Source organism: Aptenodytes forsteri, unplaced genomic scaffold, assembly GCF_000699145.1.
Source record: "Aptenodytes forsteri isolate BGI_AS27 unplaced genomic scaffold, ASM69914v1 Scaffold309, whole genome shotgun sequence".
NCBI classification, from domain to species: Eukaryota; Metazoa; Chordata; class Aves; order Sphenisciformes; family Spheniscidae; genus Aptenodytes; species Aptenodytes forsteri.
Window position 1 is genome coordinate 2,688,460 of NW_008795857.1, and position 17,978 is coordinate 2,706,437.

Below are 17,978 nucleotides of genomic sequence, written 5' to 3' on the forward strand. Positions count from 1 at the left end.
AAGACCATGGTGAGGCAGGCTGTCCCCCTGCAGCCCATGGAGATTAACCGTGGAGCAGATATCCACCTGCAGCCCGTGAAGGATTCCACGCCAGCGCCCGTGGATGCCCAAAGGAGGCTGTGACCCCATGGGAAGCCTGCACTGGAGCAGGCTCCTGGCAGAACCTGTGGACTCGTGGAGAGAGGAGCCCACACTGGAGCAGGTTTGCTGGCAGGACTCGTGACCCCATGGGGGGTCGACCCACTCTGGAGGAGTCTGTTCCTGAAGGACTGCACCCCATGGAAAGGACCCATGCTGGAGCAGTTCATGAAGAACTGTAGCCTGTGGGAAGGACTCATGTTGGAGAAGTTCATGAAGGATTGTCTCCCGTGGGAGGGACCCCACACTGGAGTGGAGGAAGTGTGAGGAGTCCTCCCTCTGTGGAGGAAGGAGCGGCAGAGACTATGTGTGATGAACTGACCACAAGACTATGTGTGATGAACTGACCACAACTGCCATTCCCCATCCCCCTGCGCTGCTGAGGGGGGAGGAGGTAGAGAAAATTGGGAGTAAAGTTAAGCCTGGGAAGAAGGAAGGGGTGGGGGGAAGGTGTTTTTAAGATTTGGGTTTATTTCTCATTACCCTACTCTGATTTGATTGGTAATAAATTAAACTAATTTTCCCCAAGTCGAGCCTGTTTTGCCCATGACGGTAATTGGTGAATGATCTCTCCCTGTCCTTATCGCGACCCATAAGCCTTTCGTTACATTTTTTCTCCCCTGTCCAGCTGAGTGGGGAGTGACAGAGCGGCTTTGGTGAGCACCTGACGTCCAGCCAGGGTCAACCCACCATATTTCACTTAGAGCAAGAAGAATCTTGTGGGAAGTGTCTACCAGCTTGATTACATTCAAATATATTGAGACAATAGTTTGCTACTAATATATGAAAGTCTTCCACTTGAGGAAGTTTTTCATTAAACATTGTAACATTCTTTTTCATTAAAAAATAATATTCCATTCACATTTACTGCTGATTTAGCTTAATAATAGTACAGTTCCTATCTCAGTGTGTTTCTGAAAATACCATACACAATCAATTTAAAAGTACCTATTGGTCAGTAAAGAGCCAAGAATCATTAAACTGTCCTCCATCAACATTATAATTTCTGATGATTCAGTTCCCTTTAACAGTAACTCTCCTCTCCCTTTGAATGATGAAAAGCTCAGAATTTGGCTTCCCCAAACGTCAGCTATTTGAAATAGTTTGGCTTCTATATCCTTTTCCTTTGTAGCAGATATGCATATATCCTGCAAAGAAAGAACCATTTTTTAGAATCTTCATTCTTCAGAAAAGAAATCTTTCCTAATATTACACATCTAGTAATAGAATATTTAAAAACAATATACTGAATTTTATAAAATAGTATAGAAATGTGTCACAAATGCAGAGATCACACTACTAATTTTACTCACTCAAATTGCATGTATGGATAACTGAAAAGTGCACACTTGGAAATGCATGGATATACCATTTATGTAGCTTCACATTTTGTTATTTCTGTGTAACAAGATTTCTGAATCATCATTTCTACAAGGTTTAGGGTAGTCATGTAGACTCATCACCAGAAAAACTCTCAGTCATATTTCATTTCAATTTATAGAATCACAGAATCTAAGAATAGTTTAGGTTGGAAAGGTCATCAAGTCCAACATTCTATTCAAATTAGAGCTTAATTCAAAATTAAGCAGATCACCTTGGAATGCTTCCATATAAATCACATATGAATATAACAATAGCTTTTGCATGCATATTTACCCTATAAAACTTGCAAACTCCATTGAGAGTTTTTTCAGGTTATGTGTGGGATCTTTTGAAATTGTATGGTTCAGAAGAAGCCATAAAGATCTAGAAAAGTATTCATATTAAATATTAATAAGCATGGAGCCTTCCTTTAAAATTTCTGATTTATTTACAGATCTTTAAAGCAACCACAGAGTTCAAAATTTAGGTGACCATGATCATTTGAAGTTTTGGTGATTTGGGTTTTTTTTTTTCCTGTTTAAAAAGAGCAAAGGAAATCATAGAAAATAGGGCCAGGAAGAATGTGAAGAGATTATCTAGAAATAAGTGTCCAAAGATTCCAGCTGCTACCTGTCTTTGTTCATATGGATAAAAATTTCTAAATAAAATATAAATTATTTTAAACTAGTGTGGTCTGATTAAGAGTCAAGGACTTTAACAAAGTAAAAAATACTTTTAAAAAAGGTGATCATCTTACAAGTAATCATATTATTTTTGCTGACAATATAAAATGAACAAGGAGGGAAAAAATGTATGTACCTACCTCAATATCATCTTTATGTTCAAGGATTGGCGCTTCCATGATGTTTCTAAGGCAAAAGGAATCAGATTCTATATCAAATTGATGTCCTGTTGTTTCAGCAATACGATTCCAGTGTCTTTGCTTCATTGCTTTGTTGATCATCATTTCCAACAAAGGACAAGCCTCACTAAAATCATCAATTTTCTTCTTGAGATCTAAAAACGCTTGCCAGTGTTTGAGTCCTTTAGGTAGTCTACGGCACCTGCAGTTGAGTTAAATTGACACAGTAGTAAATGCCTCTTTTGTCAAAATAGGAATTATTTAAACATGTTAAAAACAGACAAGGAGATATGAATTAGCTTGTATTCAGGTCAACATTTTCTATGTAAAATTCCAATTTATGTCACTTAGTCTACCTTTTTAGAAAAAACTAATGCAAATGCCCTACTAACAAATCATAATATTTTACAGTTTTAACCACTGATATTTTCTCTGCAAATAAACAGAAGTATTGCAGTTTTCATTAAAATATAGCTTATCTGGTGCTTATCATCACAAACTCTTTACTGGCAAACAAAAACCAAAGCAAAAATAGTTAAATTTCACATATTTAATCCTCATACAAATATAATATTTACTTCAGTTTACAGTACCAGTAATACACATGGCACATATTAACATACCACTTCGGAGATAGATGTGAAAATTAGAAAGATATGACCACCTTCTCCTCTACTTCTGGTTAGTGTTCCTGAAATTATTCACTAAGAAAATGAAAATTATATACCTCTAATGTGGAAAACCCCCAGTAAAACAGCTAAATGAATATTCACCTCTTTGACCATACTTTTACAGAGCCTACACACTAAGAATTAAGCCGTTCACCCACCACAGGAGTGTCCTAATGTAAATGATAAAGTACATCCTTAGCAGGAAAAGTAATAAAGCCTGGATCATATTTCCCTTGGTTTTGCATCCTTTGTCACTTATCTCCCGACCTCCCACTGATATAATTCATATTTTCTGTAATCAGGTACAAAACAGCAGTCTGTGTCTGGTTTAGAGCTATGTTGGTGCTGTGTGGTTGCCAGTACATTCATGTTGATTAGCTCCCTGGTTGCTGTCAAACAGAATATTTAATACCTGCCTGCCTTTCCCTGAGGGGGAAAAGTATTTTGTGTCTGTTTTTGGACTACTGTGAAGTTTTGACTTTTACAAAACTCACAGGCACTTAAGGTTATTTTGTGAGAAACCTGCCTTGTTGAAAGTTGAAACTAGCCAATAGACTAAAAAAAAAAAAAAGAGTATTCAAGAATGCTGAAAAAGAGGAGCACAGACATGGTCAGACAGCGACATCACAGATCACCTTTCTCCTTAGAAAGCCAGGCAAAACATCTGAATAGTTTATAAATTTCTCTGTTTGCAGCCGTTCTTTTCATTCATTAGTAAAGAGTTAATGTCAGGTTCAGTGATTTGGGACACAGGAATCAGATACAGCAGAGAGGCAGATTTTGAATGAAATGCTGCATGTTCCAGAGCTGGGAGCCCTGTTATCCTTACTGAGTCTTGTGAACCAGGACATGCTGTTTTACACAAAGACAAGATACTGGCAATTAGGTGTCTGTCAACATCTTGCTTTGAGAGACTCTTTATCCCTGAAATTCTAACAGCATATGTAACCTCAAATTTGGGAAAGAAAAATACTCTTTCGCACATATTTCCTTGAAAGGTTATTAGTCTCTGGTTAATGTTTCCCACTTAGAAATTAAAAAATAATGCAAATCTAAGACCCAGCCTTCAACTCTGACTGTCAAAAGTGCAATTTCAAAACTATGGAAATTCTTCACTTACCAATTTTATGCCTTATAGTGACATATTTGATATATCAGTTAACCTTCAGGAAAACATATATTTACTAGACTACCACGACACCCTGGACTAGCCAATAACAAAAAAAAAAATTCAAGTAAAAAATTGCACATTCTGTAGTACAGATCCTCTCCCCCCTACAGGTCCTGCACTGCTCTATAACTGCAGTATAGATATACTCTAAAATACCAAATACTGGCACAAGTACAAACATACATCAATTAGTCATGCCTTTATTCTGGAAATTAATAATGAAAGATTCTGGAATATTGTTCTAATAAGAGGACTGGGGGTGCAAAGAAAGTGCCAAGAAAGCTGGAGTTGTTTTAGGATGGAGCTTGCCAAGCTTATAACAGGACTCTATTAGGTAGCAGGATAGTTGGGTGCTGCACTCAATGATGCAGTTATTCTGTTGTAATATAATCCTTGTCCTAGTCTTCTATATAATACTTCTTCCCAAAATAATATATGTACTTTTGAAAATATTAAAAATAAAGTTAAATTAAAAGGTTAGAAAATACTTCTGAAACAAACTAATTACATCTAATCCTCTCAACAGTGTCAAAACCATTTTAAACTTTCAACGTTATTTGGAAGCTTAATATTTGTATTTTTGTATTTGTAACTTTTTTACAAACCCATTCCATTTAAGACACTCAGCATTGTTAATGTATTTGAAATGGCAGAAATGTTTTAAAAAGAGGATAAAATATTCTAAAAGACCAGAAATGTTACTCTTGTATTCGGGACTTAAAAATCAATGGGCTAATCCTCCTAATTGAAGAACTTACCTTTTACAAATAAACTTTCAGCTCTCCTAACCTCTTGGTTGGTTTAGCTAAGGAGATCAACTCTTCAACTGATCGTATGACCTTCCATTATCAAAACTACAGGTAAAAAGGCTGGTTAACTAAAAGTATAGTGTTATTCCACTCTTGAAGAATCTTACTACTTTATGATAAACCTTATTCATGGAAGTTTTGTATTTAAATATATCAAATAGCTTTACTGAAGTCACCTAAATCTTAATGCATTTAACATCAGTTATAATTCCTATTATGAACATACCTGTTTTGAAAATCCAGAAGTTCAGCATTAATTTTTTCAACATCTACATCCGTCCAAAGTATCTCATAATAACCATTGATATTGTTTATGACAGTATCATATAATCCATACAATTTCTGAAGCAAGCCTAACTCCTTCCTGGGAAAAAAAAAATCATACCGATAACTTCAATCAGCTATTTGGATATCTCACAATAGTTAAATACATGGTATATGTAATATTACTACAAAAAATTGAGGTAGATCAATTAGATTATGTTTCTTAATGTAGAAAAGAACACTTCATGAATAAAATCCACAAAAAAAGAGCAGACAGTTGGTGCTAAGGACCTAATATCCACACTAAACATTTGGGTGAAGTTTTGATTTAGTCTAGTTCTATAAAAATTCCATTCATCCAAAAGGAACCTAGCTTATGTACTCTGAGCTGGCTCTGCAGTGCAAAGCAGAGCATGACAAGTGGGGACAATTAGTCAATTTACTTCGGAAGCACTCTCTGAATCTGAACTAAAACGCTGATCTAAAAACAGCCAGAAAGGGTCAGATCCTCATCTGGTGTGAATCGTCATCAAACCATTGAAATGGCTGTGCAGAAACTTCAGAATCTGATTCGCATTTGTACAGGTGCTCAAAAATTTAGACTTTCATAAAAGTTCTGGTTATATTTTTTATATATGATGATACACTGACCTTTCCTTGCCTTTTCCTTGTTCGCTTTTTGTACCATATCTTAATACATAATACTATATTTACTCACGTACTTATCTATAAGTTGTTTTTTTTTTTTCCCCAGGACATGGTATTCTGCTCCTTCATATAGTATTTACATGTAGTAAAATAATCTGGTATGGTTCAGTTACCATAATAAATAAATACAATTATTTTCTATTGGCAAGTTCATTAGACCTGTAAAATTTTCATTGATTTTTTTTTTTTAATTTAATTTAAGGCAATGGAAACCTTCCATATTCTAATATTTCCCTCTTTGGTGTACCCTAAGCCTTTCTAACATACTTAATAAACACCTAAGACAGCTGTACTTCCACAGTTACCTGACTTTATGCAAAACTTCATAGTCTGTGACAGGCAATCCAAACAACTGCTCACCAGAGGAGTATGTGATAAACTTTCTCCACAGCTCATCAAAGTTAGCCTGATAAAATTAGGATTCATACAGACAAAATGAATAGATGTTTATAATATAAGTTTTAATTTAAAATTGTCTAATAATAAATCATTAAACAGTTCTAAACTTGTCTTAAAATAATTCTATTAGAAGCATATTTAAATGTCTGAAAATATTTTTGATCTAAAATTTTGAACAGTTCTCACGTAATGTAATACTCAAATCCATATATTGAATTCAAATAGTGAAAGTTTATATAAGAAGCAATAATTTGAAGAAGCATTTTATAAAAATGGGATGTGAAATGAATTCCACATCATCAAGGGAAAAAAAAAAAAAAATTGTATCAGATGGTAAAATATACAGCCTGAAAAAAAAACACTGAAAAGTGCCAAAAAATACAATTTCTTTCAAAGTATAACTGCTGTCCAAAGGATATGATCACCATAGAAAAATGGAAAGAAGAATGATTTTGGCAGTTACTATTCATAAATACAAAACATTCTCTTGGCAAAATAATAAATACAGCATATTCAACCAAAATCACTCCATTTTCAGTACATATTAGATGCATTAGGAAGTTTAAGCACCTTCTGTTAGTTGCTTAGTGCTTTTCACAAACTTTGAATTTACTTTTTACAGAGTCTATACAATATGTAAGGGACTGACAAAAGTCCTGTTGCAAAAAATCTTCAAGTTACTGTAATTTGCAGAGAAAGGAAGAAAGATTTAAAATAGACTAAAAACTGGTTATGGACCCATGAACTAAGGTTCATAACAAACAAATATCAAGCTGAAAGACAATTATCTAATGGAAAATGTGATCTTTAAAAGATTAAAAGATTGGCTCATGTGACTGATATGTAACCTGGCTTCTTTTCAGTCATTATTGAGTTGTCGTACTTGACTCTTCCCTCTTCTACTGCTTTTACTACTTCAAGTCAATAATTTCTGCTCACAAAACACGAAGAGTGAAGTAAGGTTACACATCAATCAATCAATCCTTCCACATTAAGGAAAACATTGCCTGATAGAAACTAAAGTATAGTTAACATAATACTACACAGAATATCCAGCAAGACACATTTACCAAAGATTGTAAATGTGTCTTTTTCTAAACTTGTTTCGATAAGCAATAGCAGATTTCATTCTTATTATTTGGAAATTCAACAGTTTATTTTCTTACCTGAAATATCTGTAGCCTATTACTGGCTTCCTGAGGTGGAATATCTGGAACCATAGGTCCTTCCTTTCAAACAAGCAGTTAAGAAAAATTGAATATTAATTCTCAAAGTGACTGAAGACCACTGTATATTTACAGGTCATCACAAATGCATATTTTTTTGGCAGTCAAAATTCAATCAAGGTTTGTATCTTGGTAATGCAATACTTACAATGGTAAATCTAAGAAAAAATAACTTTTATGAAATTGAAAATTCTTTAGCTTAATTAAACTGAATAGGACTAGACTTTCATTTTTCATATTTTGTTCTTTTGCTGAAAACAAAATACCTAATGAGTGGCCTGAGACTGTCTTTTTTAATGTTGTTGTGTGAGCAAAGATGCCACAACATGTACTACAATTTCTAAATTATTTTCTAAATTAAGATTTCATGGCAAGTTGTACCACCAGGGATTCTTTTTCTTACAGTGTTGTGTGCACTGCTATTTCTTCATACTGAAAAGTTTGACCTACAATGATGACTGCTTAGCAACCATGGCATCAAACACTCAGTAGCTCAACAGAATAAAATTCTGGCACCCAACTGCTCCAAACCAAAAATATTGAAAAACTAAGTCTTACAGGTAACTACTAAATTCATTTACCGTTTCATATGACATTTCAAAGTTTGACACATCCTCCCGAAAAACTGCGACTGATTCTAGCAAATTACTCTTAAATTTGGGCTGAACTTGAACCAACTCATCTTGAACTCTGGTCTGACATACAAAAGATGAAAATCAAAGTTATTTCTTTAAAAATCAGGAACAGAAATTTGAGTTATATTTAAACCAAAATTATAAATAAAAAGTATTAAAATTCTGAACAAAAAATAATTATTTGAAGCTAAATATATTTTTTTTTCTTTTTATGGTGCTATATGTTCCGTTTTTGAGATGAAAAGTGGCAAGAAAACAAAAAACAACCAAAACCCGTAACAAAATCTCCCCTCCATCTTTAAGTGAACATGTTCCATTATAAGGGGGTGGGGGAACAAAAGGACACAGAGAAGGAGGGGAAAAAAAGATCCTATTTCCTCCCTCCCTCCCTCCCTTCCTTCCTTCCAAAAAACCTCTCAAAACCCAAAGTGTTAGGCTCCTCCTCCTCATGGATGGCTCAGCCTTCTCTTTAACCACTTTCATATTCTTTGTTCAAAAGCTTGAGAGAAAGAACCGAGAGCTGCATGAAATGTGAATGTGAAATACACTCGAGCTCGAGTCCTTCCCCGAGTGATTAATCTGTGGGACACGATCTAACTTAATTGTTCCAACAAAATATCTACATATTTCCATCTAACCTTCTACACTACAGAAAATATTCAATAAACATTGAGCTTTTGAGGGATATAAAGGCTGTCCTAAGCAATAAAGGTAAACGTGCAATCACCACTTAGGGGTAAGGGCATGGGCAGAGCACGCGCCTCTTAAAAACAGGTAATCTAAGGGTAGTAATCTTCCCGATCAGACAAGAATGACACAAAAACTGGAAATGAAGGAAAGCAGAAAGAGCAGAGAGACATAATAAATTTCTCATTTTCTTGCAGGTTTTAAGCATATATCTAAAAGCTACAATAATACTTAAAGATTAAAGAGCTCTATAAAAATAAAATTAGAAAATGAACATACTAATCAAAGGTACAGACACTAGTGTACAACTGAGGCCAAGAGTGAGAAGACAGAGTGGAGTGACAATTGGTCCCACACTTTCATTTATACTCTGAAAAAAGCACATGAAGACAAATGGAAAATAACATGGTTTTATACACTTACAGCTTTGGTCTGTAATTTATTAAAAGAATATCTGAGTGTATCAACTCCTTCTGATTCCTCTTTTGTCACCTCAATTTCAAATGTATTTAAAATGGCATAGGCTTCCTAGATGAAAAAATGAAACCTTAGGAATGATGCATTTTAAGTTCATTTGCAGGAACGTAAATCCAATTTGTAAGAAAAATTTCAAAGAAAATCTGTTCATGTAATTTAGAAATAAAAATATTTATGTATATTTATGTTTTTTTAAAATAAGGATGATGAATGAAGAACTAGGGGGAACAACAAAAACATATTTCTTTAAAGATGTCTTGGATTAAATACTAGAAAAAATATATAAACACAATAAATTTAATATTAAAAGCATCTAAAATTTTATCATCTCAATGGTATTTTTATTCCACTGGTCTACATTCCACCTGAATGTAGATTTTGATGAATTTTTCCTAACTCTGAATAATTATGCACACTAAACTACACATTTTTAAATGTTTTGCCATATCATCTATAAAATATTTATATGTTTGCCAAACTATCAAATGCCTGTATATGTATGTTACAGAATGAACCTTTCTTAGGCTTTGTTCTCATATGCAATTTGTTTGCATATCTTCTGCTTTATTATCCTCCTCCTACGCACATGGCATTATTTGAAAATAAGATCATTTTCATATTTTATCGTTTCCCAACAGGTAGGCAAAAGATTTGCTAATTAAGACAAACAGCAGTGTGCATTATGTTAGCTGCTCCTTTGACCTACAACTTTGTCTTAGTTTTGGCTGGGACAGAGTTAATTTTCCTGCTAGTAGCTGGTACAGTCCTGTGGTTTGGATTTAGTATGAGAATAATGCTGATAACACACTGATGTTTTAGTTGTTGCTGGGTAGTGCTTACACTAGTCAAGGACTTTTCAGCTTCCCATGCTCTACTGACTGAGGCGGCTGGAGGTGCACAAGAAGCTGGGAGGGGGCACAGTCAGGGCAGCTGACCCAAACTGGCCAGAGGGATATTCCATACCATGTGACGTCATGCTCAGTACATAAACTGGGGGAAAGCTGGCCAGGAGGGCCGCTGCTCAGGGCAGGTGGTGAGCAACTGCATCATGCATCACTTGCTTTGTATATTCTTCTGTTGTTGTTGTTGTTGTTATTATTTTCAATTATTAAACTGTTTTTATCTCAACCCACGAGTTTTCTCACTTTTCTCAGTTGCCGGCTGAGGTTAAACCACGACAGACGTGTATTCTGTGCAGTTTGCGATGGTTGATAAACACAGTTGTTTGTTCCACGCAGATATCTATACTTATAATTCTCTCCCGTTCAGCTTCTGAGAGAAGTGTAGACTGAACCACTGAGGTTGAAAGGGGCCTCTGGAGATTGCCTAGTCCAACCCTCCCTGCTCAGAGCAGGGTCACCTAAATCAGGTTGCCTAGGACCATGTCCAGTCAGGTTTTGAATATCTTCAAGGATGGAGAGTCCACAACCTCTCTGGGCAATCTGTTCCAGTGTTTGAGCACCCTCACAGTAAATTTTTCTCAGGTTTAAATGGAATTTACTGTATTTCAAGTCGTGCCCGTTGCCTCTTGTCCTGTTACTGGCTGCCACTGAGAAGAGTCTGGTTCCCTCTTCCTTCCTAGCACCCATCAGGTACTTATACACATTGATAAACTACCCCCTGCGCCTTGCGTCTCCAGAGTAAATATTCTCAGCTCTCTCAGCCTCTCCTCATATGTCAGATTCTCCAATTGCTTAAGCAGCTTTTGCTGAAGTCACTCCAGTATGTCCATGTCTCTCTTGTATTGGGAAGCCCAGAATTGGACACAGCACTCTAGGTAAGTCTCATACTGCAGAGTAGAGGGGATCACTTCCCTCAACCTGCTGGCAACACAACTCCTAATACAGCCCAGGATACCCTTAACCTTCTTTGCTGCAAGGGCACTTTGCTGGCTTATGTTCAACTTGATGTACACCAAGAAACTCAGTTCTTTTCCTGCAAAGCTACTTTCTACCCAGCCTGCACTGGTGCCTAGGGTTATTCATCTCCTAGAGCAGGACTTGACATCTCCCTTTGTTGAACTTCATGAGGTTCCTGTCAGCCCATTTCTCCATCCAGGTCCCTCTGAAAGGTAGCACAACCATCAGGTGTGTCAGCCACTCCTTCCAGTTTTGTGTCATCTGGAAACTTGCTGAGGGTCCACTCTGCCCGATCCGCCAGGTACAGAGTACTGGATCCAGTATGGACTGCTGGGGTACACCACTACTTACTGACCTCTAACTAGATTTGTGCCAGTAATCACAATTCTTTGAGCCTGACAGTTTTCAATCCAACTGGCTGTCCACTCATCTAGTCCACACTTCATCAGTTTGTCAATGAGGATATTATGGGAGACAGTGTCAAAAGCCTTGCTACCGTCATGATAAACAATATCCACTAGTCTCCCCTTGTTCACTAGTCATCTCATCGTAGAATGCTATCAAGTTGGTCAGGCATGATTTTCCCTTGATAAATCCACATTGACTATGCTCGATCCCCTTCCTGTCCTACTTTTCCTTACATCAAGCCCTCTTTCCTTCAATCATGTTCTAGGAAGAAATATAATGCCTAATCACCCCATCAACAAAGTTCTAATTAAATCCACCAAGAAAACAAGACAAAACATTGAAATTACTGATCAGTTGCCATTGTTCTATATTCACTTCTTGATTTTGTCAGCTCTATATTCTTTCATTATTTAAGGAAAGCTCATGAAAAAAAGATCTAAGAGTGACTTGTTAACATGACGCCCTACTGATATTAATGGAACTTATTATGTTAATATAGAAAGGGAGTAAATATTTGCAACATATATAGAATGTAAGTGGTTTGGGAAAGAACTTTTATCCTAATATTAATCTCAAAGTGCCAGAAGCAGGTATAAATAAACAAGCAATGTTAATACTTCATAATTTTGTATCCCTTCTATTTATTTACAAATTTTGCATCATTTCCTACACACCTAAAACCTAGCAAATAGACAGCGCTGAACTCAGTTCCTCTTCCTTGTTTTATTTAACATCTGAGTATGATTATCATGTCCATATCTTCGGCCTGAAGACAGCCAGACTAAGAAATAACATTTACTAGATCTGAATATTACTTTAAATGTTGCAATTATTGTTCAGGTTCTTCCTTTACTTGTTTAACCTCTACCTCTTTTGGATCACAGAACTGGTTATATTTGCCTTCAAATAGTCTCTGTACTATTCCTGGCTTACAAACTACTGTACAAACTGCTAAGACAAAACCCACTTTCTTAAAATAAAACTAGCAAAAGTGACGACAATCCACTGAAAGTCCTTTCCGGTATCATGTTAACAGAACAGCCTTCAAGAAAGAAAATGTTGCTATACAGCAATACAATTTCTTCTCCAAAAGGTGGATGAAAATGTAAACCAAATGTGTTCTATTAATCTGACTGTTTCAGAGTGTGATAATAAATATGAAGTATATATAAAACTTAATGAGCTTCTTTTAGCTTCTTTCTTATGAGGAAAGCTAAAAGAATGCTGCAAGTCTCTGACAGCATACAATGATGTGTGGCTCCATGAATATATTCTGGTTATATTTAAAAGGGGTTAGATGATCAAGATGTTTGTTTATAGATACAGAAAAGTTAGGAAGAGGATTAAGGCTAATGGAAAAGCACACAGCAAAAGGGACAGTATTTCTCCTTTCTCTTGTGCTCTCATCTGCTTATTTCTGCATGTTGTCTCCTAGATTGTATTTATATTATAATTTATTTGAGAGAGAATGATTTTTTCTGTTCTGCATTCATACAGTATCTAGCAAAGTATCTAATACTGATTCATAATTTATAATAAAAATAACAATAAAAATATTACTTTGTTTCCCATCTTCAGCCTAGATCCTTCAGGACAGTAAATTCATTGTTTGGGTTCTCAGTTTATCTTATGACTCTTATTATATAATATCATTTTAATCAAGATAAAAAATTAAAAGGCATCTTACCTCAATAGGTCCCAGAGTCATATCCATTTGTATTTTATTATCACGTATAATAGATAAAGCTTCCATCGCAAATCTGACGTCATCTAAGTCACACAGAGGTCGAGACAATTTCTTTAAATATTCAGTTATGAACGACATCATGTCTGTCATTTTCTTTTTATATTCTTCATTTAAATAACAACAGAGGAGCATCTTCCAGGCTTTGGCTTCAATTGCTAAAGCTATTTTCAGTGGTCCTGAATTAAATAAAAAATAAAAAATAAAAAAAATAAATTATTCAATCTACATCTTAATTTTTTTCCTGTAAAAAACCCCCACATCATCACATATGGTTCTTTAACAGCAATTAGGAAAAGCAGACAGGCAATCCAATTACTGCATTTTAAAAGTTTCAAAACAATTTCAACTATACTTAAATTTTATTTCTGTTTTATTTATACTGATATCTGTAAAACACAGTGGTAAGCTTATCTAACAGAACACATAAAAAAGATGAATAAAGAAGAAAAATGCTTACTTATTAATGTAGATTCTCAGAGAATACTTTTGATATATATTAACCAAATGCATGAAGACCAGTGATATTTAAATGGTTTATACCTGTTGAGGAAATGGTATCTTGGGATTTCAATATTGGCATTTGGAATACTTCACAACTAAAACTGTAAGGTGTCACATCACATCATATGCAGTTAATATATAAACACAAACCAACACTGAAGAGACAGAAAAGCCAGTCATTGGCACTCTAACTTATTATCAGAATAAATTAGGATTTTAATAGGCAACATCTTGTACTCTGGTGAAAGAAACCGAAAATACTAACAGCATACAACCCTTCTGCTCACAAAACAAGTTTTACAGCAGATATGGTTTCTTCTTTAATAATGTGGATATTAGCATTAAAAATCTGATTGCTGAAGGTCAAGGGTGATACAAGAAAAGTACTGTACCCTGTGCAGAAGCTAGAATAAGTAAATGATAATAAATCAATTCCCAAGCCCAAATTGAGTTCAAGATAATGGGAAAGGGATAAATTTATTACTTGTCCCTAGATAGCAACCATGATAACGTGTCACAGAAAGTAAAAAAAAAAAACAAAACAGTGACACTGGTCCAGAGAAGACGTCAGCTACATAATAATCTGCGAGGTGAGAGGGATAAGTGCCATTGAAATCCTTGCTTCTTTGTCATAGCACAAACAGCTTAATTCTTCAACAAGCAGTTGTCTGGGGAGAATACATTTTTCCACACCTGACTGTTCTTCAGGGTAACGTGATCGATGAGTACCAAGTTGCCAGGGCCACAGAAGGCCAGGTACTGAGGCACGTGCCGTATAGAACTGAGGAAACACATGCTGTGCGAGGGAACACATTCCAACAGCAGGTCTTGATGCCAGCTTCCCTATCTTTAAAGACACTAGAGGTGGATGGGAAAACACATGATATTCTGAGTGCTTTGGATGCTAAACATGGGAATGGCTACACAGCCATATCTCCTGCCAAAACAAACACTGAGAGTGAAAAAGAAGCTAATGCAGCTATGTGCTAGTCTTGCACCAATACCAAAGAAGGTGATTTATGCTTCCGATGCTCTTTATAATCACTGGCTGAGCTGATGCCAGAGATGAGTGCCAGGGATGATCACATCACTGTCAATACACATTCATTAACTCTTTAGCAAGCCTCCATGATAACTTCACAGCCATGACAATTTAATTTCACCACTCCAAAGAGGAGAAGGCAAGGGGAATGGAAGGTTTTTTCAAGTCAGATTTCTCAGAAGGATCTGAGTGAGCCCTGGGTGGTCAGTCAGGGAGGTGTCTTCAGCAATTTCTATTCATACTGTAAGCATTTATTTCAGAGAATAAACCAAATAACATGACCATTATATTCATTATCTTACTGTACATACAAAGATAAGAAAATGTCATACCTGTATGCAATTCAAGTGGACCAAGAAGAATAATGGGTTTTAAATCTTCCATCTCTTGCTCAAACATAGCATAGTGAAGTATTTCTTCCTTAATTTCAGTCAGAGATGGACAGCTAGCCAAAAATTGCTGTGTGTAGTTTAAAATATCAATCAACAAATGTCCTTTTTCATATTTTTGGTAAAACAAGTTGCAACAGTTATTCAGGAATTACTGAAAATGTATACCAATATTATACTTGTTTTTAGGCTTCTGTAGCCTTGCTAACATAGTAAAATGCATGTGATGAGGTGTTCATGTATTCTCTGTCAGTAGCTCTTAAGCTTGTTGGGAAATTCCAATCAAATTTAACAGAGAAATAGATATCCAAGACATATTAAGTGCCTACTGGTTTTGTGAAAACAGGTGACGAAACAGAGATCAAAAAATACAGGCCTGCACTTACAGAAAGACTACACCATTAGCCCAATTATGTGTGAAACAATCACAATACAACACATTTTCTAAGCAGTTCCATGCGCAGAACTCAATTGTAGAAAAGTTTTGTGATTCTGAAAAGTTGCATTTCAGAAATGTTACACAAGAGCTGTATTCAATTTGCCTACATTGCATGGGCAAGTAATAACTGCTGAAAGCTGTTTCCCAATTCTACTCTTTTGTCTGCGAGTACCCAGGCAGGCAGTGGAAGGGTTAGCACAGTGCTAAAGAAAGAATGTAGAAACTAGGGCATGTGTGTACAAAACTTAACTACGTTATTATTGAGGCTTTCTCTGTAGCAGTATTCTTTTCTTCAGTAGTAACTAGATCAAATTAATAATACTTATTTGATTAGACTTAAAATTTTAATTAGACTAACAGCAAATTCTCAGCTCTGCATATAAAGTGGGTTTTTTAGCCCACAAACTGCACAACTTGCATTGTGACACCCAAAAGATACAAGTGCTCCTGTAGTAAAACAAGGTGATGCAATATTCACAGATCTATGTATATATAATGTAGTCTACTAAATAGGAAAGATAAGAATAGAAAAGTCAATTAAGCCAAGGTTAAATAAAGTAGATATAGAAGCCAACTTTCTTCTACTGAACCCCTAAATTCAAACTCTACATTAAAACTCTATTGTAGAAGGACAGTGTGAAATATTCTGAAGCAGAAGTCCCAGAGACCTCCAATTCCTGGAAACTAACTTTTTATTGCTGTAGTAGATGCTAAATTTTTCTACCACGCTTGAGGATTCAACTTAGAGTTCAAACAACCAAGAATTGAATAAAGGAGTCTTCTTGGAATAGAGAATGAAGAAGTCACTTCCTACAATAACTACAGGAAGGGTGGTGAATAAAAATCTGTATTGAACTCAAAATAAATGCTTTCCATAGAGAAAAGTGCACAATTATCAGCACTGATGCTGTGGGAATTTCTATGGGTTATGGTATACATGTCAGACTGGGGTAGTTTCTTGTGGCCTAAAATCCAGAGTTCCACAAACAAAAATTAAAGCAATTAACAAATGAGGACCAGTTTATCAGTATCTAGAATGGCACAGAAGCAGGAAAAGCCAAACCCCAACACAAAAGTTAGGTAGCATGCTATTACTTCTGCTTAGGAAATATACTACTATTACTACTGAAAGACAAAATAAGAATTTCAGCTGTTAATGTGTTTTCTACATCTTTTTCCTTGATTTTTTTTTCTCAATGTTTTCTGATTTCAAAAGATAAAATTAATGAATAACAGTCCTGTAGGTGATCATCATTAAACTCACCTGAATTTTGGCATCTCTATCTTCTGTCCACAGCACCTTATATTTCTGAAAGTCCTGCAGAACTTCACTAGCTACTTCTCTTATAGAATTCACAGAAGAAGAGAGGAGCACAACTAATTTAGAAATATCTTCATGTTCTGCAACACCTGAGTAAAAATTTCTTAGCTTTCTGACAAGCGCAACATCTTCAACTGCTTCTGTGAAATGAAATTATATATAAATGAATGAACCATTAAAAGTCTGGTTAGAGTTCTCTTTTAAACCTATGCATGCCAAGTTAAGCAATGATGCTGTTCAGTAAGTCTGAATATCCTTCTTCAAATGTCTTTCTGACTGCTTAATATGAAAGTACCAAGTGCTAGTTCAGGCCAGGCTCTATACAGCTAGAGCAAATTCAATCTAGAGTGAATGTTTCCAAATGGAAAGAAAATAGTCTTCTTAATTCACAAATTTTGATTTTTCAACTGTAATTTAAATGTAACTAGAACACGACAAGGCCTCATAAACATTCTGTGTCATTTTATTTTTTTTTAAAATTCATATAATTAAAGTTTTTTAATTGTATAAATCCCTTAAAACAGTGTAAGTTTCTTGAACTCAAACATACTTCAAATAAATAACTTCTTGTTATTCTATTTAGTGGTTTCAAAAAAGATGCTAAACTTTGCCAAGTCAGATATTAATGAGCACACAAATAAAGTTTGTCATGTTTTGGAGCTGCACATGTCTTACCAACTGCTAATATCAAAGTCTTTTGAGTCTTTTCTGAAAGAGTTTAGAACTGAATGAAGAAGAACAAAAAGAAAAAAGAAAAAAGGAAAAGAAAAAAGACAACAGAAAAAAAGAAAAAAGAAAAAAGAAAAAAGAAAAAAAAAGAAAAAAGAAAAAAGAAAAAAAAAGAAAAAAGAAAAAAGAAAAAA

General features: G+C 35.2%; 1 protein-coding gene across 1 annotated transcript in view; it reads right to left on the reverse strand.

Moving 5' to 3' along the window:
- Positions 1-17,978, reverse strand: part of DNAH8 (dynein axonemal heavy chain 8) — a 148,548-nt gene that overhangs the window by 93,477 nt on the left and 37,093 nt on the right. The window contains 10 exon segments of the mRNA XM_009283806.1: positions 1,087-1,286; positions 2,324-2,564; positions 5,240-5,377; positions 6,291-6,391; positions 7,551-7,613; positions 8,192-8,305; positions 9,356-9,460; positions 13,364-13,599; positions 15,299-15,425; positions 17,059-17,255. Of these exon segments, the coding sequence (XP_009282081.1) occupies positions 1,087-1,286; positions 2,324-2,564; positions 5,240-5,377; positions 6,291-6,391; positions 7,551-7,613; positions 8,192-8,305; positions 9,356-9,460; positions 13,364-13,599; positions 15,299-15,425; positions 17,059-17,255 (1,522 nt within the window).